Source organism: Elgaria multicarinata, chromosome 3, assembly GCF_023053635.1.
Source record: "Elgaria multicarinata webbii isolate HBS135686 ecotype San Diego chromosome 3, rElgMul1.1.pri, whole genome shotgun sequence".
Classification (NCBI taxonomy): domain Eukaryota; kingdom Metazoa; phylum Chordata; class Lepidosauria; order Squamata; family Anguidae; genus Elgaria; species Elgaria multicarinata.
Genome location: NC_086173.1, coordinates 97,843,665 through 97,868,201, shown reverse-complemented (window position 1 = coordinate 97,868,201; position 24,537 = coordinate 97,843,665). Strand labels below are relative to the sequence as shown.

Genomic DNA, 24,537 nt, shown 5'->3' with positions numbered 1-24,537 from the left:
CACATTTCCAAACAGGGCTGGTTATGAACCCTGTCTGAAATGCTGGAGAGCCACTGGCAGTCGACATAGACCAGACTTTCTACACCTGGACTATCAAGATGATGTTGGGATACAACTCTGTCAGATGTAAGTTTGGTACAGTGAACTGAAGGAGGATTAGCTAAAATTAGTGTTTGTTTTAAACACACACACGCCCACACCTCTTCCAGTGGAGACTGGCAGCTCCAATTTTGGTGGGACTGTGAATCTGTTCTGGGTTTCAGTGAGAACCAGCCAGATCTCTGAAGGAGCTATCCAAGGTGCTGATCCCTTGCCCCAAAATAGGTTCAGCACCTTGGAGAACTTCAGAGTTCTGGCTGAAACCCAGAATGGATTCCCAGGCCCACCGAAATCGGAGCCACCAACCTCCACTGGACTCTCCCTATAAGCAATATTTGCAAAGCTTGGTTTTTGGTTTTAAACCCGTTTGTTTGCATCCTTCACCGTCCCAAAAGGAAAACGTGAGCGGAATACAGCGCGTGTGTGGAGAGCTGCTTGAGCACCGACAGAGACGAATCCCGCGCGCCTGCCTGCCCTGCCCTGCCCTGGCGTTGCTATCGGGCCTCCTGCTGACAGAGACCACCAGCCTGTCGCACCTACAAACTTAAGTTCACAATTTCAAAGCCAGAGGAGAGACGCTCCTATTGGGGTACGTCCCCCACGCCACGCCCACCACGAGGCCAACCCGGAGCCGAAAGCGGTACGGGCAGGTCCATAGTTGCCAACACAGAGCGCCGCGCGCTCTGCTGCACACAAGCTTCCCGCAGGCAGGCAATTACGGCCGCGCTCCACCAGGGTGCCGCCGCTACCGCGCCCCTCCCTTGCGCTCGCGCGCTGGTCGCGAGTTCCCGCCTCCCGCTTGGTCTCCGCGCGCGCACCTCCCAAGCCCGTGCTGAGGAAGCGAGTCCCCGCGAAGACGGGACGAAGGAAGGCAGCTGGCAGGCGGGCAAGCGGAGCTGCCCACTCAGTCAGCCTTCCTTCCTTCCTTCTCCCCGAGACCAGTTTGGAACGCAGCGACCCGCGCGGCGCCGACTCTCCCTCCCTCCCTCCGCCATGGGGCTCCCTCTGCTGCTGGGGCTGCTGCTCTCCCGAGCCGGTAATGGGGAGATGTGGGCATGGAGGGCGGGCGGGCTGTCACTTGGCGCCGCGGAGAGCGGGTCCGGCGTGCTTCATGTCATGCATGGTCCCTCGAAAGACACCCCCCCCCCAATCCCCATGGGGTTTGCTTCCACCCTGGTGCGAAGGCTCCTGGGTGCGGACGAAGCGAATTCGGCGCTCTGCGTCCACGCCCCAAGTGCCGCCCTGTAACTGTGCTTGGTGCGGCTAAAGGAACAAGTTGTGTGTGTCCGGCCGCGGCTTTTGGCTTGGTGAACTGCGCGTCTCTCTAACTGGACTCGCCAAAATGTCCTACTGTTGATTTGTTGTTTGTTTGTTTGTTTGTTTTGCTTTCTAACGGGGCTGCTTTCGCTTTTCCTAATAGACGTGGGTCGTCCTTCCTTTTCTGTTTTCTCTTTCCAAAAGCAAAGAATGTTTTTTGGCTACGAACCTAGGGCACAACTTGCTGGGAGAGGAGGCATCCGCGTAAGCATGCTTAGGATCCGGCTGCCTCTCCGTGGGGCGGTGATTGTACGAGTCGTCCCCATTTCTGTTCCAGAGCGCGCTCTGTTGTCTCGGATTTGCAGGCGGCGACGCGAAAGACTGTCTGACCCTTTTCTCATTTGCTAGTCACTTCGGATGTGTTCAGGCCAGGCGGATCTCTGGTAGCATTATTGATGGGTGCTGGAAGGGAAGGGAAAGGGATGTGCTGAACGCACGGTTGGTTGTGGGAGGACAGCGTAGCCTCCAATTCTTCTGTTTATTATTATTATTATTATTATTATTTATTTATTTATTTATTTATTTATTTATTTATATAGCACCATCAATGTACATGGTGCATTAACGGAGGTGGAAAGTGATTGCAATTTACGAGTTTTAGGACGAAAGATCTAGTAGTAGCAGATTTCCTTTCCAGGTAGCAGGCAAAGATGTCCCATCGGAAAAACTTTCCTTAGGTGCCTGCTAAGCAATTTCCAGGCGAGAGAAGGGCAGTGATCCCTTCTTCAACCAAAGAATTAGAGCCATTCAGTAGCATGTTGTAAAAGTAGCTTGCAAGGTGCAACTCTCTTGCTCCATCATTAGTAAGGCATTCTCATAAGAGATGCTAAATTAGATTTTAATATTTAGTATGGAATCCGGATGGAAGGGACTTTTCACAGATGAGGCTTGTTTGTTTGTTTTACATCTGCTTGTAATCTGTGTACCTGGGAGAGAATGCATATTTGATTTAAAATTGCTTCTCTTCCTGTGATTTCACACTTTTCTGTGAAGCAAAAGCTCCAGGGCATAGCTATCTCTATCTTGCTCTGTTTGTGAGCTTCTCCAGGGAAATCTGTTGGATACAGAGTACTATATTAGATGAACCCTTGGTCTGATCTAACGTAGGTGGTACTTACGTTGCTAATGCAGGATAGAAAGCAGAAGAGGACCATTTTAAAATTTCATGCACTTTGCATCTAATATGGCTTCTAATATCACATAATAAACCAGAGAAATACCAAAAATGCTATTAGTATCAAGACTGAAAAGTGCTTTTTGTGTTTTCTATACCGATAATGGAAATACAAAATGCACATTGGTGAGAATAGCTGTTTTCAGCAGACTTTCTTGTGTTAACAACACTGACACATAAATAGATTGCACCAGAGAAGATCAGAGTGCTTTGTCAAGTGTGAAAGCACTAGTCTGTTCTCTATCCTGCATTAACATTCACAAGTGACTCACTCAAAGCAATGAGAACTTCCATTATATTTGGGGGGAAATATGTGTTTTTGTTTCTAGGGTACATTGTACTAGGGTACATTTAAGGAAAGGAAAGACACAAATTTAAGGCAGCAATCCTATGGACTTGGCGCTAAGCTCCACAGAACACATTGGGTTGGATCCATGCAACCAGACTGGTAGAAGCAGACTTCCAAGTCCTGCTTCCCCACAACAGCCTCTCCAGCCCTCTGAAAATTCTACACAGGGGAAACACTGCTGAATAGGCTAGGCTGTGGTGCTGGAAAGAATGGGGGTCCCCTGAAAACTGGGTGGAAGCACCTTCTGGGATTTTTGAGGATCTCCAATAGTATTAAATAGCATCTGCCAGCCTTCATGCCCCCATAGGTACTAAGCAGGGAGTCGCAGTTCTAGACGACCCTTTATCCCTTCCTCCTCCATTCTAGTAAATAGTACAATAGTTCGTGGCATTTAACTTTCTTATCTCTCTGTGTTGTACTTTTGCTGTGGGAGGTAATTATTATCTTCAGAGAAACCTTGCCATTTCTCTGAAATATTCTCATCTTATTTTTCATGGTTACAACTATGTGGTGAGTTATAAATAAATATATACTTTTGTGGCCATAGCCAGTCAATGTAAAAACACACACCATGATGATAGATTAGTGGTTTTAACCATACATGTGAATGAACTCTCTCTAATGCATGCTTGAGCAAGCCCTGGGTGATTGCTTATGATGAGTCTTTTAAATAGTTAATTCAAAATAATAATAAAAATACCTGAGTAGAAAGCTGTTACATTTTCTGAACTCAGTTTAAATATGTTTTAACTGAGCAATCCTATTCACCAATTATGCCTGGGAAGAGTTATTCCACTCCACTGCTATGCTGGTGCAGCAGTCACCAAATCCTATACCTGCCCAGCCCAGAAGGGGGGAGCACAAGTCTAAATATGCACAACAGAGAAAAATTGACAGATACATCCCCAGTAACCATAGCAACAGCACTACTGCCCACCTATCACAGGCTGTAGTGGTGATAACACCTCCCTGCGACTCAGACATAGAAAGATCATATCCACACAGGCTGATGCAGAGACATCTCTGCAATGTGGCCATGCCCTCAACAGAGATGGAAGCTGGTGGACAACACAGTGACTCCAGCCAACAGAGTTCTGTGGCACAGTCTGCAAAAGCACACACACAAGCACAGAAAACATTCCCAAGCGGCTTTTTCTTCTTGCTCCTGTGCCCCTTCCACACAGGTTGTTGGAAAGGCCATCACAGCAGCACAAAAAATAAGAAAGAAAGAAAGAAAGAAAGAAAGAAAGACCACATATGGCTCAAGTAACAGCAGGCCTGGCTACGTAACACAGACAACTCCTTCAGCCCTCGGGCTGTTTCTTTGCCACAAGCACCCAAGCAAGGGGAAAGTGAGCAGGAAAAGCAGCAGCAGTCCACATCGTCACTGTATCCAATGTGAACAGTGGCAATGACACCCCCCTGGACAACCTGAGGGTGCTTACAGTGATGCTAGGTCCACTTCTCTAGGGCAGGGTGAGAGCTGCAGAGGCACACTGCTCATCCAGGTTAAGTTTCTGTTGGAGGGAGTTCAGTGGAGGTGCCTGGCATTTTCATAAAATCCTTGCATTGTCCTATAAGTCTGCACGTTGAGCTTGGATGCAGGCACAGAACTAACTCCAACTGGCGACCGATTCCACGCCCCGTATCAGGTCTTCAGACGGAGACATTCAGCCCCCAGATTGCTTCCCCAGCTCATAGAATCCTGAATTTGACTCTCCCTCTGCAGCTCTCTCAGGGAATGGGTTCCCACCCCCCAATATGCTTCTGTTGTCGTCGTCGTTTCCACCCCACCCCCAAACAGACAGACATATGTATCTTATTTCTTCCATCTTTGGCTGGCTAGGAAAAATTGTGCCCCATCCAGTGCTCAGCATGTGCTGACCTGGCATAGTTGCCCAGCCCATTTTTTGTATTGCACTGACCCCTCCCTTGTCTGGATACAGTGGCATGTGCGGAGAAGAGAGGAGCATTTGCCATCATTCCAAGCTATGGTGGAAGGTGCAAGCATCTTGTTACTGCTGCCCACTTTCCTTTGCTCCTGTCTGGGGAACAAGGGCTGAAAAGAGAATTTGCAAGTTTTCTGTAAGTCAGGTTTAGAAAGAAAGCATGCAGTGCTTGCCAAAGTTGGGAAGGGTCTGGCCACTGGCAGGGAGTTTCCCCAAGTCCTGGTCCCATTCCAGGACCTCACACACATTTCCTTGCCATTCAGATATTATCCACTGGCCATTGGGCCAGAGGTCTTACCTATGAAAGAACAGTACGAATGGACTTGGCCAGCAGCCTCACCAAACTTTGACCAGTCTTTCTGTCCCCTCTTCTGTCTGGCCCCCTCAACCTCAGAACATGGCAATAGCTGGCAACAAGAGAGGGTCGATTAACAAAAGCAGAGGTGGAGAAGCGACTGTAAGGAACGGTGATTTCCCCCGTATGATGGAGCTGGTGGTTAACTTGTTTTCAACCAAGTTTGCATTTTCTTCATTGGGCCAGTGCTTTGCCTGTGGCTGTACTTGCATAACCCCAGATTATTGGCTTCTCATGGGGGAGGGGGTGAAATTGGTGGTGGGTGATGCTTTTCCCTGAAAGGGGCAGGGCTAGCAGTGATAGAGCACTTCTGTTGGCCTGGCTGCTCCATGACTTCCATGGTTGAGCAGTTGCTTGCAACTGCAACTCTTTGTTACCAGCTAGCTGTTCCCCTCCCACCCTGGCTTGCTGTGCTGCTCCTTTCCATGTTGTCTGTCCCTATGCTCTCTCTCTCTCTCTCTCTTTGGAAGCCCCATGTGCTGACACCTAGCAAATGGAGAAACTGTATGTGTGGCCTAGTTATAACCTTTATGGAACTGGATCCTGACAGTAAAGAGAGATGTCTGAGGTTGCCAACCAGTCACTCCAGCAAGGCTCCTGTACCTGTGACAGAGACACTGTCACTTGTTGCATCCCAATGACATCAATGGAAATTCAGCCCACCCAGTGTAGCTCGCAGTGTCTGAATTGTGGACTCCCTGGCTGCTCTGGAGTTTTGAGGCCATGAGGGAGATGATTCGGGTTGTTGGGTGTTACTGTCTGATGTCCTGAAGCAGGGTAATGAAATTCTAGGAAAAGGAATGTTAGCAATGTGCTTAAGATCCTAGTAGGGTTCTAGGCTGTGTGCAAAGCTCTCTTTCTCTGTGTTTCCAGTAACCACAGTTCCCCTTGTGCGCTCTAAGTCTGCACAGCATAAGGCTAGAATGATGTAGCTCCATGCTGCCCACACCATGATGAGACTTTTGAGTTCTATGATTGGGGTTTAGATATAAGTATTGGTGTGCTCTGACTAGGTACTGAGTTCCACCATATTGTATACTCTGTCACGGTGATATGGGCTGGGCAGCTGGCAGTGCAGGGTCAGTGATTTTTTCTTTGGTTTTTCTCTCTCTATAGAATTCAGTTGGAAGGAACTTCCTTGATCCTCCATCATTGGCAGAGTCAAATCAGAAGGAGTATTGGATTTGGTGCAAATTTGCACCCACACGCACACACATATCTGCCCCGTTTCAGATGTACTGATAGTGTAGCTCTGCTAGTAGAAAGGCTACACCAACAGAGTGTTGCACCAGCGTAGCCAACCAGTTCTGCCCTTGTATCTTTTGCGGAGGTGGTGTTCCTCCCGCTTAGCAGGGCTCCTGCCATATTCTACACTACTGCACCTCAGCCAAGTGTAAAGGATAGGGTTGCACCCTTAAGTGATCTGAATTTTAGAGCAGCTCTTTTAAGTGTGTAATAAGAATGTTTAGTGGGTTTTTACTAAGCCATAATAGAGGAAGAGAATCAATATGCAAAGGCAAGCTCGAAATGTAAATCAAGAGCACAGTGAAAAGATGAGAAATGGTAGGCAGGAACATGGACACCCAAGAATGGGGCCAAGGTTGTATGTGATAGAAATTCATGAGTTTTATCTCTGGAACTGCTGTTTCCCAAGAACAAGTTAGAATGACTGACCTTCAAGGATGGTTCAGTTTGCTCCCTTCCTCCTTTTGGCTCACATTTAAATACAGAGACCACTGTAGTAACTTGAGGCTTTACCTGACATAAATTCACATTTTGGGGGCTATTGTGAGGTGCCAAATATGAGACCAGGAATTCTGTTTGCAATTGTCATTGCAGGCACAGCACAAGGATATGACTTTAGAGCAAACACAAATGGATTTATATTCCCCACCCCTCTTCTGCCAGGGGTTGTATCCATATATACCAAGAAGTTGATTCCATCTGAATTCAACACCAAATCATAATTCTACCTCAATTAGATGCTACTGATTTTAAAAAGACTTTAGACATTCTAGTTCATGACAGCAGTGTGGTTAAAAATGTGAGCATTCCAAAAAGCATTTAATGCAACGAGTGGTGATCTGGACTAGCTAGGAATTATGACTGCAAGATGTAGATAAATGCGGAGCTCTAAAAACTCTCCCATAAAATATATTAGAATAGTAAAATAAAATTCACACTGACAATTTTATCACCCAGATCACAGGGTTTTACACGTGAACTAGTCCACATTAAAGGTTTTAAGAATGCTTTTGAAATTGATGGATGGTACTTTTAATTCACATTAGTAGACTGTGACAGTGACCTGGTTTGCACAGCACAGCTATTCATTTAACCCACAATGAGCTGTGATGCCCCCAAGTGCTATTTTACATATCCATCCCCTGCTCAGGGATTGTTGTGTCATGCAGACCCAGCGAGCATGGGCTATGTGAGGGTTGTTTTACCCTCATATAACCCATGGAGTGTTCTAACCCACACTTAACGAGTTCACACAATATGACAACCCCCGAGCGGGCGTTGGATATACATAAGGGCAGTTGCATGAGCTGCAGCCCCATTACTGATTAAACAAGATCCAGTGTGCTGCCGTGTCATGTCAACTGTCAAGGCACTGTCAATATTCCAAATCAATTCACTGACAATACTGGTCTTTCCAGATTAGTCTTTTATCATGTGCCTTGTTTACAAAATATTGTGGGGGAGGGGGTCTAGGTGTTGTCATCTTCCACTCATAACCCTCTTGCATTTTCCAACTGCTTCTGTCTTTTCTCATACTACAGAAAGTCTATTAAGAAGAAAAAGATGGAATAGCTGCACAATGTCTTCTAATTAATAGCAGTAGGAGCCCTCTGCCTGGAAGCACCCTAAAAGTGCATGAGTCTCTGAATGCTCCTTTGGAAATCTGCATTAGGAGATGAGAAAGTGACTGTAGTATGAATTTGTGAAATGCTAACACGCTTTCTCTATTTGAACAGGAGGCCTCCTTGTTCTGCCCCTTGAACAGTCAAACAACTGCATAACAGCTGAGAACCTTTGTGTGGCTGACCCTGCCTGCAATGCCACTTATCAGACCCTGCAAAACTGTTCTCTGTCCCTTGCTAAGAGTAGTTCCTTACTTCTACACCATGAACTGAGAAACAGATGCCGAGAGGCAGAAACAATTATTAGAAACAGTTATTTTCGGGAATGCAAGTGTCACCGACGTGAACGAAAGCAGAAACGGTGCCTGCGTATCTACTGGACTGTTCATCGTACTTCAGTGCAAGGTATGATTGGTCACTTTTCATATTGCTATATATCTGTTGGAGGTGGGCGAAGATGGGAATAGTAATTTTGAGGGGGAGCTCAGTCCTGGGAGTAGAGAATCATTGAGTCTGATAGCAAAAAGAACTACTGTCTAATCTACACAGACTAGCAGCAGCTGCCTAAGAGGTCAGTCAGTGGTCTCTCTTAGCCTTGCTTCTTGAGACTGTCTTAACTAGAAATGCTGAGGATTGAACCAAATTTCAAGAAGGATGCAGACAAGCTGGAGCGTGTTCAGAGGAGGGCAATGAAGATGATCAGGGGTCTGGAAACAAAGCCCTATGAGGAGAGACTGCAAGAACTAGGCATGTTTAGCCTGGATAAGAGAAGGCTGAGGGGAGACATGACAGCACTCTTCAAATACTTAAAAGGTTGTCACACAGAGGAGGTCCAGGATCTCTTCTCGATCATCCCAGAGTGCAGGACACGGAATAATGGGCTCAAGTTACAGGAAGCCAGGTTCCGGCTGGACATCAGGAAAAACTTCCTGACTGTTAGAGCAGTACGACAATGGAACCAGTTACCTAGGGAGGTTGTGGGCTCTCCCACACTAGAGGCATTCAAGAGGCAGCTGGCCAGCCATCTGTCAGGGATGCTTTAAGGTGGATTCCTGCATGGTGCAGGGGTTGGACTCGATGGCCTTATAGGCTCCTTCCAACTCTACTATTCTATGATTCTATGAACCTAGGATCTTATGCACATAAAGCACTGAGCTATGGCTTCTCCCATAGATGAGAGGCCTACAGTACATTTGACAGAAGTAACAGAAAAGCTTTGGGAACCCATTGACCTGGTTTGAACCTAACGGCAGTTGTGGGTTAATTAAAATCTAGCAGGAGCGAGTAAGCGTGCTGCCTCTGGCACACTTGTTGCTTACGCTTTCAATTAACAACCTACGATTGCCCCATTCTAGGTTGTTAGCATGATGTCTGAACCTGGTGTTAACTCAACCACAAAACATGGGGCTTGTCATTGCAAGCCCAATGCACCAGGTTTGGCCGCATAAGCTCAAAATACCAAAAAATAATCAGGGAGGCAGTTGGCCCCTCCCTCCACACCCTGACAAATAGCCACAGCCTCAAACCATCAGGACTGTCCCAGTAGCCAAAATTAGTGTATGCGGAGGGTTCAAGTGGATTAGGTTGTAGAGGGAGGAGCTGGTTTGCCAGTCATTTAGTCTCCCAGTTAAAACCCTTGTACTTGAGGCCATGGTTGGTTGCATCTGACCTAGGGTGACCATATGGAAAGGAGGACAGGGCTCCTGTATCTTTAACAGTTGCATAGAAAAGGGAATTTCAGCAGGTGTCATTTGTATGCAAGCAGCACCTGGTGAAATTCCCTCTTCGTCACAACAGTTAAAGCTTCAGGAGCCCTGCCCTCAGCATCTGTTGAGTCCTTCTGTCTTCTACCTCTTTGGTATTGGTGGGCAAAAGAATCAGTTGCTGCCTGAGGTAAGCAGACTTTCAGCAGTCTGTTTGCAGTGTTCTGCTCTACAGTGATCTGCTACTGCCACGAGTCTGCTGCATCCCACAATGTCTTTATGCTGAGAAGCTCTACATCAGGAGTGGGCAACTCTAGCAGGCCCAGGGGGCATTTTTGCATTTTGCAGGGGACATTATTGCCCCCCAGATCTCTTCACCCAGTGGGCCATACTCTTCCCCAAAATCTTTATGGTTATTTGTTGTGCTCTTTATATAAATATTGGAGAGCAGTATATAAACGTTGTAAATAAATAAATACAGGGCTTATGTTTCACTTGTTTGCAAAAGTTTGACCCTTTTAGCATTCTGTAGTGCTAAATTTACCATTTTGGGAGTGGCTAAAAATTTTTTTTAGCCATCACAAAATTAGGTAAGGGGCAGTGAGGGATGCATATGTATGGGGGTGTTGTCCGCTCCTGCTCTTAAGGAAACACTGTGCTTCTGTATGCAGTCTCTATGTTGCTGTTTGGCAAATAGATTAGGTGATAAGCTACACCTGCTGAAATTCCCTCTTCTACACAACTGTGAAAGGAGCCTTGTCCTCTTTTTCATCTGCCTCTACTAAGATGGATCCACTAAGCTAAAAAGAGAAGTGGCAGGTGGAAGAGGGGGCAAATGGAAGTAGGGTGACCATATGAAAAGGGGGACAGGGCTTCTGTATCTTTAACAGTTGTATTGAAAAGGGAATTTGTATATATGGAGAACCTGGTGAAATTTCCTCTTCATCACAACAGTTAAAGCTGCAGGAGCTATACTAGAGTGACCAGATTTAAAAGAGGGCAGGGCACCTGCAGCTTTAACTTGTGTTGAAGAGGAAATTTCATGAGGTTCTCCATATATACAAATGACACCTGCTGAAATTCCCTTTTCAATACAACTATTAAAGATACAGGAGCCCTGTCCTCCTTTTCATATGGTCACCCTATACCTGCCCATATGGGATCCCACAGGAAAGATGATTTTTTATCAGGTTTTGATAGTTCAGAAAAGGGAGGTGTAGGCTTTTCTCCTAAGACATAGTGTCTGTCTCAAGATGAGTGATTTATTGCATGCTCAAGATTGGCCACTCACAGAAGCTTGTGGGTCCATTACACAATATCATCAACCCATTCTAAAAACAATCTTGGATATCCCAATTCTTCTGAAATATCATGGGATTTCCTAACGAGTGTAGCCAAAGTTGCACTACAAAACAGACACTAGAGGGTACTGTCCTATTCAGTATATGAGCATCAAGAGGAGGGGAAGGATCCAATTACAAACCATGTGGTTGCCCCTCTTCACCTGTGTAATGCAGCCCATTACAATTGTGCAAAAGAAGCAAGAAGCACAAAGCCCCAGCAAGGCAATGCAATTTCCCCTTAATGTAGAGATTCCCAGTAACCACACGTGCTCTGCTTACTGTTTTGACCCATAATTGAAGAAAGCCAGGATCTATACTTATATTTGCATTGATATTATTCCCAAAAGTTTGTTAAGATAGAGAATATTAACATGCTTCATACTGTTCAGTTTTAGACTGAACCGTAGATTGAAACATGATTCTGTGCTCTCTGTAAATGATTGTCGAGGCATCTCCCGCTTAGTTGTTGGCATACCTCCTCCCCACCCCCAAAAATGTAAGGAACTAAGAGTTAATTAAGAAACTTTGTTAAAACTGTACTGTTATATTGCTCAAGTTTAGCAAAGTGTCTTGATTAATTTGCAGACCAGTTGAGCTGTTGCAAAGTTTGCCAAAAAAGTGAGCTCTCTTGGAAACACTTCACTACGATCTAACAAGCTCAGCTTCTAGAAATCCTACCTTTGACCATAATATTGTTTTGGAATATTCAGTTAAGGTTAACCTCAGGAGAGCACAGGTGAAGTTGAGGATCAGCAAAAGGAAGAAAATAAGCTATCCCTAAAACCCAGTTCATCTTGGTCAAAGTAGGAGAGTAGGAGAGTTAGCAAGTCTAGGAAGATATTTGAGCAAATGGGAGCTAATATCAGACTAATAAATTCCTCTCCCCTCCCTCTCCACAGTCACTTCTATAACACTGGATGAGACGTTTTACGGGAATGAGAGAAAACAATTTAGTCCTTAAAGTTGTTCTCTGTCTTGGGCACCTGGGAACAGCTAGATACACACACAGAAGACGATAATGTATTATTTTTATCTTGCACAGCTGACTTTTCTTTGGCGACGTCTCCATATGAAGATATAGCAAATGAAGAGCTTTCAGAGACCAAGTATGACAAGATGTACAACAAGTACCAAGTTTCAGGTAGAGCTTATGCCAGGGGTGGGAGATGTGTAGCCCTCCAGGTGTTTGTGGACTGCAGCTCCCATCAGCCATAGGCCAGCATAGCCAATGGTCAGGGTTTATGGGAGATGCAGCATAGCAACATATGGAACGCCACACATTCCCCATCCCTGGTTATACCATTGTATGTTTGGCTTCTTTCTTTTTCCTTAGGAGCTGCATGCTAGGGTAAATTTTGGTGGGGGTGGAAGCATTTTACAGGCAATGTAATGTTTAGGCTAACTGAAACACACCTGAAACACACCATAAAGCAGCTTTATGGAACAGAGAAAGGTGTGAGTGTGTCAGCATGAGAGCCAGCAGAATGTTCCCCATTGTTCATGTAGGAAATGAATAAACTAGGTTATAGAATTAAAGGGCCAGAATTAAAGGCGCTGTGATAGCGGAAAAGTAAGAGTTATTTGACGCCATCACAACCACAGAATAAGATCGCAAATGGATTCTTACCTGTGTTTGATCGTATTCATCATTTCATTGCCTTCAGCACTTCGGAATACCAAGGAGCTGACACAGTTCTATGGCTAAGTTGAGGACATTTGGGAGCAATCATATCAGCCCCTCATTCCAAGAAGTGACCAGAACCTCGGCAGGACTGCCAGTAAGATGATGATAGATCAAATGGAGTAACAGTCCACCATTTAGCATAAAGTTAACCAGTTTTAGTGAAGAACATGGCAGTTTTAAGTTATTAGGGTACAATACATTTTCATACACTGCTAAGGACTAACAGACGTTGCTGAACCTGTTTTCTTCTATTATACACCCAACAAATATTACAGATTTGGGGTGAAATCATTTCAAATATTCCTTTCTATTCTGTTTTCTTGATTTTGTTATTTATACAGAGTACAAGAGAATAAGTCTCTGCCCCAAAGAGCTTAGCATCTAAAATTGGATATATTTAAACAAAAAAGAAAGGGGAAGTAAAGGGGAAGGAAGGAATCTCTTGAGTTATGGAGTGATGTTGGGGATGTCTTGATTGTCTTCTATGAGCGTTTAATCCTCCTCTGGGATATTGTCTCTGGAGTTGGCCATTTTCTCCTTGTGTTTCTCTGGCTTTGTAGGCTCACAAATAGCTGCAGATAGCACAAATCCCTGCCTGCAAGCCACTAACATTTGCCAGCTGGACCACAAGTGCATGCGTTTGCGCTCACGTTATGCCAAGATCTGCAGTGCAGAGTACCCCTGTGATCAGCGCAAATGCCACCAAGGACTGAGGCTCTTCTTTGAGAGGGTCAGTTTGGGTTTCACCAAGAGGCTCCTCTTCTGCCCTTGTCAAGATGAGGTTTGTGGAGAGCGACGCTGGAACACCATTGTCCCGGAATGCTCTTTCCAGAGCAGCAGCAAACCAAACTGCCTCCTCCTGCTGAACTCATGCCTGAAGGACAATATTTGCAAGTAAGTCTGGCACCAAGGGCATCGGGGATGACTATCATAGTGCATTTTATGGCACACGGGTAGCTGTAACATACACTTGATGAAGCCTAAAGGGTACCCATACACTTGGTGAAGTAAGAAAAGTAGCAAATAAAGCTTAAAGCTGTGCAGAGGAATGACTAACAATTTATGTATTGCTGTACATAAGATGCAACCTGTAGATATTTTTTTTAAAAGAGCAAATCAGTATCAGTAGAAGCATTACCTAAATCAGAAACTGACAATTGGGAGCCATGGGGAGGCATAGTTGGGAGCCATTTTATCTTCCAGACAGTTCTCTGCAGGCCAGGAGTGCTCAGCTCCATAACACAGTTGGGCACTGCTTTATTATGGAGTGCATATACTCAGTATGCATATTTACATTTTACATACATGAGAGATGTAACTATAAATTGTGTCACATCTATTTTGTACAAGTTGAATGCATGTTTGGGTAGGGCCAACAAGGCCATGTAACATTCCTTTGGGGACCATGTCCAAGCCACGGATTATCAGTTTCCATTGCTAACATAGGTATTACTTTATGATCTTTTTGTTTGGCTTTGGTTTACCCTATTAAATTCAGGGCAAATGAGTAAAGCATACTCTGAGGTGAGAAAAGGAGGCCCACATTCTGATAGTTGTTGTCTTCCTCCAGATCCCGGCTGGCTGACTTCCAAGAACAATGCAAGCCTTCAGCAGCGTCCTTAGATGGCTGCTCTCAGCACAACCATGCTGCATGCTTGGAGGCTTACTTGGGGATGATTGGTACGTGTTGGGCCCTTGGAGGTTTGTTATGGGGCATGCCATTAGCCCTGCCAAAGGGGGAAGTTATCAGATGTCATTCTTTTTAAATAAGGTATATGGAATAAAGAAAGGGAAGGGAATGCAAACTACTCTTATTGTGGCCTTCAGTCATATTGCAAGAAACACAAAGTGTGTGTGTGTTTCAAAGTAAGTTCACCTATTTTAATGGGCTTACCCCAGATCAGTATGCATAGGATTGCAGTCTTAGGCCTTAGCTAGACTTAAGGTTTATCCCGGGATTGTCCCGGAGTCGTCCCTGCCTGCTCCCGGGATATCCTGTGTGTCATTTACATGAACAGGGATGAACCCGGGCAATCCTGGGATAAACCTTAGGTCTAGCTAAGGTCTTAGTTTTACATATCTAGAATTTCCCTTTTTTTATTGCAAATCTTCATTACGACAAATCTAAATTGTGCTTGCACCTACATTGTGTTTGGGGAGAGTCCATAAATGGGACTGTTTAAGCATACTAATCAAGCCTAGCCTGTTTTCTTCCCAGGAAAGTTCAGAGTAAAGCATTTAGCTACACAGTGTCTGCCGTATGTGTAGAATGAACTTGTTTCTTAAGGCCTGACAAAAGGCTCTGCAGAACCAGTGGAGGGACAGAGTATGAAACTGATAGCATGGTGTGATGAATGCAGGGTTAATGTGTAGATCCATATTCATTCCGTGCAAAGAAACCCTTTTGCAGACAGAATAAATAATACAAATAAAGTATATTTATTCAAAATTAAGCATGTGCATACAACTTATTTTGCTTGCAGTATTCAGGTTTTCAATCATTATGAACATTTTAGCATGGAATGGGTGATGGGGAATGAAGCAGATCGTAACGATCATTTAAGTAGATTTTAAAGTTGTACTGTAATTCTGACAAACGTCCAACTTCCATGAATTTTCTTTGAAGTTGAATAGATTAATAGAGATAATCATTGTGTAATCCTAATCTATAAGATGTGCAAAGTTTTCATTGGGCATGATAAGATTTATATAGAACATAACATAAAGAACTGCAGTGGCTGCCTATTAGCTATGTTATAGGTTATAGTATTATCCTATAAAGCCCTAAACAACTTGGAACCAGGATACCTAGCAGACTGCCTTCCCTTGTATACACCCAGATGAAATTTATGATCGTTAGAGAAGGTCCTGCTCGTCATTCCAAGACAAATAATGCCGTCATGACGAACCTCGACAGCGGGCCTTCTCTGTAGCTGCACCCACCCTCTGGAAAACCCTTCCTCATGCAGTTCAGGAGGTGGGAAATGTAATATCCTTCAAACGCCTCCTGAAAACATATCTTTTTAGACAACCTTCCCCTGGTTTGTAACTTTTTCTGGTTTTACATGATATTTTTAAAGTTTAAATCTTGATTTTTGTATACTATGGTTTTAATTGTAAACTGCCCAGAGAGCCTTGGTTGTTGGGCAGTATAAATATGATGATGATGATGATGATGATGATGATAATAATAATAGCTAGGATTTTTAGGGTGTTTTCCTCACTAAACATGAGAGACAGAAACTTGTTTGTTAAACTTTTTTTAAAGAAGATTGAGATTGACAGGATACTGAATGATGTACCACCTAGCAGATACTGGTTTTGTTCTGTATGTAGTCTCGTTGGAATTCTATATGAGCACATTCTTGACTTTGTCTTTTTGGAACTTGAAATAGGTACACTCATGACCCCCAATTTCATCAGCAATTCCAGTGCTGAAATCACGCTGTGGTGCTCCTGCAAGAACAGTGGCAATCAGAAGGAGGAATGTGACCAAATTCTCAGCTCCTTTGCCAACAACAGATGCCTCAGTAAGTGCCTATGACCATTGATCCATCCAGTCCAGCCTTCAGATGTTTTGGGCTACAACTCCCTTAACCCCTGACCACTGGCCATGGTGACTCAGGCTGATAGGAATTGTAGTCCAGAAATATCTGGATGGCACCAAGTTGGGGAATGATGATTTAGCCCAATTTTTCTCACTTTGCCATAGTACTAGAACTTCGTTTCCCAATGAAATTGATTGGCAGTAGATTCAATACAGACTAAGGGTGCATTCCTATGCATATTTAGACAGAAAAAAAATCCTTCAACTGTACAAGGTGTAATTAACTTATGAAATTCACCTCTGGACTTTTTTTTTTTTAACTAATCCCAGCTACTAGTCTTTATATATGTATAACATTTATATTCTACCTTTCCTCCAAGGAGGTCAAGGTGGCAATAGTGATAGTCACTGATTATGGGTTTTTAAAAGAAATGGAAAAACTTGACAAATCTATCAACTGCTCTTTGTCATGACAGCTAAATGGAACTTCCATGTTTACATTCTGTATACCAGACATAAGGGGAACTAACAAAAAAAAAGCATTAAGCTGTTGCTTTCATGCCCTCTTGTGAATTTTCAAGGGGCATATAGCTGGCCTCTTTTGAAAGCAAAATGCTGAACTAGGTTGACCTTTTATTCTGATCCAGCCAGTTGTTTATTGTATTTTTTGTTATTAATTAATTTCTCCAGCTTTCCTATTTTTAATTGTTCAAACTAGTCCAATAGAATATAGTCCAATAGAATATAGCTTCTTGATCCTTCTGATTAAAAGAGAATAAAATCAGCTGTGGCCTACAACTAAAAACATACATTTTTAAACAAGCCTTCCCTGGACTGTAATTTATTCTGATTTTATGTGATTTCAAAGTTTTAATCGGGACTTTATGGTTTTAGTTTCAGTATAAATATGTAATAAATAATAATAATAATAATAATAATAATAATAATAATAATAATAATCTGTGTCCAAGACTTCATCTCTTTGGGGAAAAAGTGGAGAGCAAAGCTCTGGTGCTTTGAATTTTTATTTTCAATTTCAAATCAGTTCTTCAATCTACTCACTCTACGCATTTCGGACAGTGTCCTTTGTCAGGAGCTACATATGAAATAAGTAAAACTGCCAATTAGACACACATTGACTTGAAAATGAAACATAAAACTGTTCAAGGTTGAATGTGTAAAACAAGTCTAACTGACAGTTAAATACATAATTAAAACATTTTAAAAAGGAAACGTTGTATAGTTTAAGAATAAACGATGCCCAACACCCATATGAAACGGTAAATCGTCCTGATACAAAACCTTAGTTGACATCTGACATTAGAAACAAAACATTTGCCCATTAGCCTGAGAACACAACAAATGACCTGACCTGAAGAAGGAAATAGAGGAGAGAAACATTAAACAGTAGTTCCGCGGGTCAAAGTCAAATAGCCCAAATGATAATAAAAAATGATAAGACTTAATTATAAAAGACTTAATTATAAAAGAAACTCTTGGCTTGTACGCCAAGCATCTGTTGCTTCTCAAAAAATCTCCTCCTTCTGTTCTGCACCAAGGTCAGGTGGAAGCAATTGTTGGAGAATAGAAAAGCTAATCCTTCTAAAAAGCTTACAGCAAAACACATTGAAAATAACACAAGATTACGTTAAAAATGACGAGGTGTGATTACAACTGAGTGTTGGCAGGATCAACCAACAACAAGACAATTGGGGTTGCTGAGTTTTTGAAAACTAACTTAAATTGCTGATTTAAGACCATAAAGACTGATCTCTTTCGGCAGGGCTACCCAGTTAAATTTTAAGATGCCTTTTAATAATGTGCTGCGTTTTAATAATGAATTAGTTTTATATGTTTTAATTAATTTTATGGTGTTTTGCATTTGTGTTGAACCCCTCCTTGATCCAGAGGGAGAGGCGGGTAATAAATAGGATGATGATGATGATGATGATGATGATGATGTTTTATTAAGATTTAGATATTTTATGGGGGCTGTCTATATGTGACTTTGCCCCAGGGTGGCTCTGAACCCATGCTACATTGGTTATATGATGCACCCACCAATTTAGAGCCCCCCGGGGGCAAAGAGCCAAAGATCTGCAAATGAAAGGTTGGGGACTTACCCCGACTTTTCCTGTCTGAGCAAAGTCAGCATGGCCTTTCCGCCATCTATCTTTACTCCAGCGTTGCACCAGGGGTGTTCCTGGGTGGAAGATGACCTCCCATTGGTTGCTGTAAACTGCAGGAGGGGGAGGCGGTGGACCCATCAAACCTAATGGCTGCCAGAAAGCCCATGCTGCCTTCCTCAGTGGGGATTATTCGCCACCACCCTACAGCAGTGATACTGCAGGGTTAAAGCTGTAGGAGCTATACTAGAGTGTCCAGATACAAAAGAGGGCAGGGTCCTGCTGCTTTAACTGTTAGGAAGAGGGAATTTCACCAGGCGCTGCATGCGTACAAATGACACCTACTGAAATTCCCTTTTCTATACAACTGTTAAAGATACAGGAGCCCTGTCCTCCTTTCCATATGGTCACCCTAGGAGAGGTGAACATTTGGTCAGAGCTTAGGCAACCAAACACTCTTCTTCCCTATGGTTTTCCTTACCCCTGTGAACATTGGATGGTCTACACTGCACATTCTGCCACTGCATGGAAACCCACCCACCCCAGCTTGCTTTGGTAAAACCTGAAGTCTGAAGTGCATTGTCAGATTACCACTACCTCTTGTTGATCTGCAGAAGATTAATTGCCAATATGTTCCAGCAACAGAGCACTTTGCAAAGACCAAACAAACTGTAGTTGTCTGTACAACCATAGCAGAAAAGAAAATAACCTGCTACTCACTGCTCTGAGCATTTTCAGGGACCAGAGCTGGAATATCTTAAGATAATTTATCTAGTTTAGCACATTTGCAGGCCAAAGGCCACAGCACTCACTCCATGGCTCAGAATTTGTACCATGATTGTATGTATAGATTCAGATCCTCACAAAGACTTCTCCTGTATATTCTTTACAGAAAGTGCAATCCAGTCTCAGACGAGTCTGAACCAGATGATCACAGAGGGTCAGGAGCAACTGCAATATACATCTTCTGTAAACATCCAGGGAGATGGCACCAGCACAATTCTTACTGCAAATGTGCATTGGGTATGAACAAGTGTGCCCGTTCGACACATAGCCAGAGATAATGTTATTTGTCTTAAAAAAAAAAACCCAAATTGTTTGCATGATAAGTTTTTCAGTTAAGTGTATTGTATTGTGAGGGCTCCATCACACCAGCGTTTTATCGCACTTTCGCCCTGCCCTGTTTACCATTTTGCCCCACAACCCTCACATGACGTCATCCCTATCCTGCAGTTATCTCGCTTCTTCCCCTCCATTTTCTGTGTTTTTCTAGGGCAGGGAAAATGCAGTATTTTTCCTCCCCACAGGATAAAATTGCTCTTTCGTCCCCGTGTATTACCATCCCATCTTCACACTATGTCGGAACTCCTGCTTGTGTGGGGGCATGTTTGTTGAAGGGCGGTCTTGCTGATGAAAGAGGGGGGGCAGTTCTCCTCCAGGGTGCCAGAAACATGCTGAGTCGGTCAAACAAATGGACTTGTGCTGAGTCAGTCGAACGGACTTTCGCTGCTCCAACCCCACTCTTATTGCTCTTTCATCCACCTGCTTCAACTTCCCAGCCAATAAAACCCTAAATCGCTAAAACGCTAAACAAAACCAAAGCGAGGGGGGTACACACATCCATCATAATGTCCATCAACCACAGGAACCAATGAACTGGAGGGGGAAGGAGAAGAGGCAGGGTGGGGCCAGCACAATAGCAGGAGAGTGGAAATGTGAGCTGGTGCAGATGAAAAGATAAGTCAAAATAGCGCAACAACGCATGCATGTGAAAGTGACCAGCTCTTGATGTGCTCGTGAAATGGAGGTGGAAATCGCAGCTGCATACCATGGGGGGAAAGTAAGTGTTTTGGAGCCCTGAGAGAAGGTTGAGCAAGAAAGCTGTGTCACCGTTGACCCAAGGGAGGTGCCCAGAAAAAGCTCAGAAGGACGGATATCCTGCAGCTAGAGGGGACTCTGATTTATGTGATCATAAATTCACTTCTCTCTCTTTCTAGGAAACTGAAGAGAAGACACAACCAGAGGTTCTTATGCACAATCAAGTATCAGTTGCAAATTCTGTATATTCTGGAGCTCAGCTTTCCTCGCTCACTTTGGCCTTGACACTGCTCCTTCTATTACTCAGTCCACCTTAACTTAATATGACTGGCCTTGTGCTTTTCATTTATTTCCATGAGAAGGGAAATTGGATTGCTTCATGCTACAGAGGAAGCACTGATGACTGCAAGCCTCTCCCCAATGTGCACCCTTCTGCCAAGAACTCTCATCTGTTTCACTCGCTTTTCTATACAACATAGCCCTTGGAGGCTGGTTCTCTTTTCAGTGCCCCAAGAGTCGGGGACAGGCAGTCAGATTGGAGTTTTTAGGGAGCTATTTTTAAAAACTGAAATCAGAGTAAATGTTTTTAGTGTGATGCAAGATGACTTGGTTTTGAAAGGAGAGGAGTCTGATAATCTGTAGTATAGCAAGTGAAATGCTATTTCTGGCTTCAGATTGCCACAAAATCTGGATCATCTGCTTTCCAATGGCTTTCAAGACCCTGTTGTACAATTGTCTGGTTCTTTAAACATACAAAACAAAGGTGGCCTGAAGTAAGGACCTGAAGGAAGTGATGCGGAAATGTAGCCTCTGAACTTGGTCTCTTTCTGCCCAAACTATCTGCATCTGTTACTGCTCATGAGAAATTTAAGACATCTAGACTGGGCTTCCGTATTCATCTCAGTGACATAAATTGTTCTTGTCCAATATTGTATGAACCTTCCAGACCTTCCTGAGAATCAGCCTGTAGGCTTGCTGAGACTTTACACACTACAGTTCCCTGAGAACATCAAATCTTGTTTGCCCAAAGCCACAGAGCAAAGACCTTCCCCATGTGGGATAATCTAGTGTCCCTTCATGTGTCTTTCTGTACATTCTGTGGTACAAGATACTTATCCATAAACTAATAACTTTCGATGTACAGATTTGTGTGGCATTAACTGCTGTTCTTTTGTGCTGCAGTGGTACGTTGTTAATTCTAGGTACAGATAGAGATGTGAAGGCTTGGGGGAACAGAAATTTCAGGAGGAAAACATTTTTCCGATTCTTTCTGTCGTCGTCCGCCACCCATTTTTCTTGTTTTTTCCCCAGCCTTCACATCTCCAGGTTCAGATAAATAATTCACAGCCATTTCATGTGACCACTATCTTGTTGGCTGGCTTTGGAAGAGGTAGCAACCTAACCCTAGCAACTCCTCTGTGTTTGGTGGCTGTAGAAGATGCAATATGTATTGCATCCCTTTTCTTGCCCATTCCCCCAAAGGATATGATGATGTGTTTGCCAAAGTTGACTGTCATGTGTTCAAGGCCCAGGGCTCCATCACATTCAGTAGTGACAGTAATCCCTCTGTGAATTCTAGCATGGTTTGCATTTTTCTCATCTCGGCATGGGCTTCTTCTAACTCTTGCCCAGTGAAGGGGGACTTTATACTGCCCAACAGTAAACTCTGATCTTATTTCTATGTGGATTTAGTGCTGACTTGGTATCAACCAGTAAAGTATGATTTGCTTAGACCTGCCAATCCATTCTACAATAGTAACAGTGTTTATTATTCCACCTCCTTAATGAAGGCAATTACGAAAGGATTTGCTTGTTGCATTTAAATGTTCTGTCTGTAGTTGTTGTGACTGTACAAATAAGTCTGGAAGCATGGCTTCTTAAAATATAAAAGTCAAGGAATATTAAAATGTTACAGTAAAAGCTCCTGGACATTTTTTAAAAAATAATTGGGTTTGGCAAGATAGTATTAGCACAGAATATGGATTGGCCCCAGGCATTGGAAGTGTTGTGGAAATTCAGACTTTTGGAGAGGCTTAGAATCCATGGAGCATGTCCTGCAACGTTCCCTAGGGTAGGCAAGTCTGAAATGGAAAAATCATGGGAAGTTAAACTCTGTGGGTAAGTGCATTATTAAAGGATTTTTTAAAAAAATTCTCAACTCTTGTTTTCCATGCTAGTTCAGTTATATCCCTTTTATGCAGACACTGCACTCAATGTGGATTCACCACAGATGTAAATAAAATAGAATAATAACAGAGGCCATAGCTAGATGGGGTGAAATCCCAGAGTGATCCCTGGGATCGTCCCTGTGCATCCACGTGACGCACAGGGGATCCCGGGATCAGGGAGGTATGATCCCTCCCATGCCCCAGATCTCGCCCTATCCTTTAGGCCCAGTGTGGCTGAGTGCTGCAGTTTGTCCCGGCTCCTCGTGGTTACTCATGAGGAGCCGGAGCCACTCACAGGGCACAGAGCTCCTCAGGAGCTCTGCACCCATCGGGGGTGGGGTGGGGTGAGCAGGGAAAGTAATTGGTTTTTTAAAAAAATCACTTACCTTTTGTGCACGAGTGTTCATGCGCTGCTGTCCCTTCAACACAAAAAAATGGCGGGTGCAACACCTCTCCATCTGAGGTCACGCATGCTGCGTGTGAACAGAGGGGGAGATCTCACGATTAAAAAATCGTGAGATCTTCAGCCCTCCTGCCCGCTAGACTGGTAGGTCTAGCTAAGGCCTAAGTTAAATTACTAAGGGCTTATCTACACCAAGCAGGATATTCCACTATGAAAGCGATATATAAAAGGCAGGAGCCACACTACTGCTTTATAGCGGTATTGAAGTTCACTGACAACTGTTAGGGCACATTGACACATACCATATACTGCTTTCATACTACTATATGCTGCTTGGTGTGGCTCCTGCCTTTTATATACCACTTTCATAGTGGAATATCCTGCTTGGTGTAGATGAGCCCAAAGTTAAAGTTCAGCAGTTGTAGAGTTCAGAAGCATGCTCACTTAAGATTTCACTGGCACAATCCACTTCATGGCAGGTTCTGCATCCATGTACAGAAGGAGAGACCTTATTACACCTTTGTTTTCTTCCCCTTCCCCTGTTAGGATGGATGGGTGCCTCCTTAGGTCCATTCATCCTCATCCAGGTCTCTTTCTGTCATCCCAATACAAATGACTTGTGTTCCACAGCACAAGTTACTTGCACGGGGATGGGTGTTGAATGGAAATAGGGAGGTATGCATAGACACACTTCCTTCACTCCGGTGGCCCCTTGCACTGCCTATGTTCATGTGTAGGTGGAGCAAATAGTGTTCACTGCACCTGCAGCAGACTGGATCATGTCCCAAATGTCTCTGTTTCTAGTACATCCCACTGAAATTGTGTTTCCAGTAGCTGGAAACTTCTGTAGCTGAAGTGTTGAGTCTCTGCCAACTTGTTTCAATGTTGTGGCACTATTTCATACTGCTGACATAATTATTACAATTGTATTTCATATATATTGAGTACATCAGCAACTCCCATGCCTCTGCTGAAAAAGAAACTGCAGGCCAATAGAAATACCTAAAATATTATCAAGTGTCTTCAATATACAATCTAGGTTTCTTGGCAAACAGAGGAAGTGGGAGTATTCAGAGCTGCTGTAATGTAAATTCCAATACCTTACAAATGTGATTCAGCCCATAATATCCAAAATAAAGTTTACATTGTAACTCTGGGAGTCTCTTTCCTTTGCATTCAGCAAGTGATGCATTGAGTGTCAAGTTCTGCCCAGTGTGATGCAATGCAAGCAAGTCGTGTAAAAGATATGAAAATGGAACTGAGCCGAAGAGATTTGTTGTGTTCTCTTCTGGCAGCCTACATTGTTAGATTTCAGTTGTGTTTTTATGACTAGACACAGGAAGCATTATCCTTCAGCTATGCTGTACGTGAACTGTTAATCTGATTGTACAGGTGAGGGATCAGCCGGTCACTTGCCCAAGGCCATGTAGTAAAAAGAATGCTGTTTGTAGCATTGCAAAAATTAAGGGGTAACCTGTTACCTGTAGAGCTTCCATCTTTTATGGCCAGCTAAACCCTCAGCCACTCTAATACCTTAGTGGACAACTAAATGCAATCAATCAAATGTGTTCCATAGAAAGTTGTTATTCCATAGAGTCTCTATCCCTCTATGGGGTTGTAGGAACAGTTAGGCTG

At 43.7% G+C, this 24,537-nt stretch overlaps 1 protein-coding gene across 1 annotated transcript; it reads left to right on the top strand.

The window, feature by feature from the left end:
* Positions 1–945: 945 nt before the first annotated feature.
* On the top strand, positions 946–24,053 carry GFRA3 (GDNF family receptor alpha 3). Its single transcript, XM_063121041.1, has 8 exons — positions 946–1,135; positions 8,225–8,515; positions 12,199–12,297; positions 13,401–13,734; positions 14,411–14,520; positions 16,236–16,370; positions 19,406–19,536; positions 20,511–24,053. Exons 1-8 carry the CDS (start codon positions 1,093–1,095, stop codon positions 20,646–20,648), a joined length of 1,281 nt encoding a protein of 426 aa, XP_062977111.1. The 5' UTR covers positions 946–1,092; the 3' UTR covers positions 20,649–24,053.
* The last annotated feature ends 484 nt before the right edge of the window (positions 24,054–24,537 follow it).

Coding starts and splice junctions, on each gene's coding strand:
- GFRA3 (XM_063121041.1), top strand. CDS start 1,093: ATGGGGCTCCCTCTGCTGCTGGGGCTGCTGCTCTCCCGAGCCG. Junction 12,298..13,400: donor CAACAAGTACCAAGTTTCAG/GTAGAGCTTATG, acceptor CTGGCTTTGTAG/GCTCACAAATAGCTGCAGAT. Junction 13,735..14,410: donor CTGAAGGACAATATTTGCAA/GTAAGTCTGGCA, acceptor GTCTTCCTCCAG/ATCCCGGCTGGCTGACTTCC.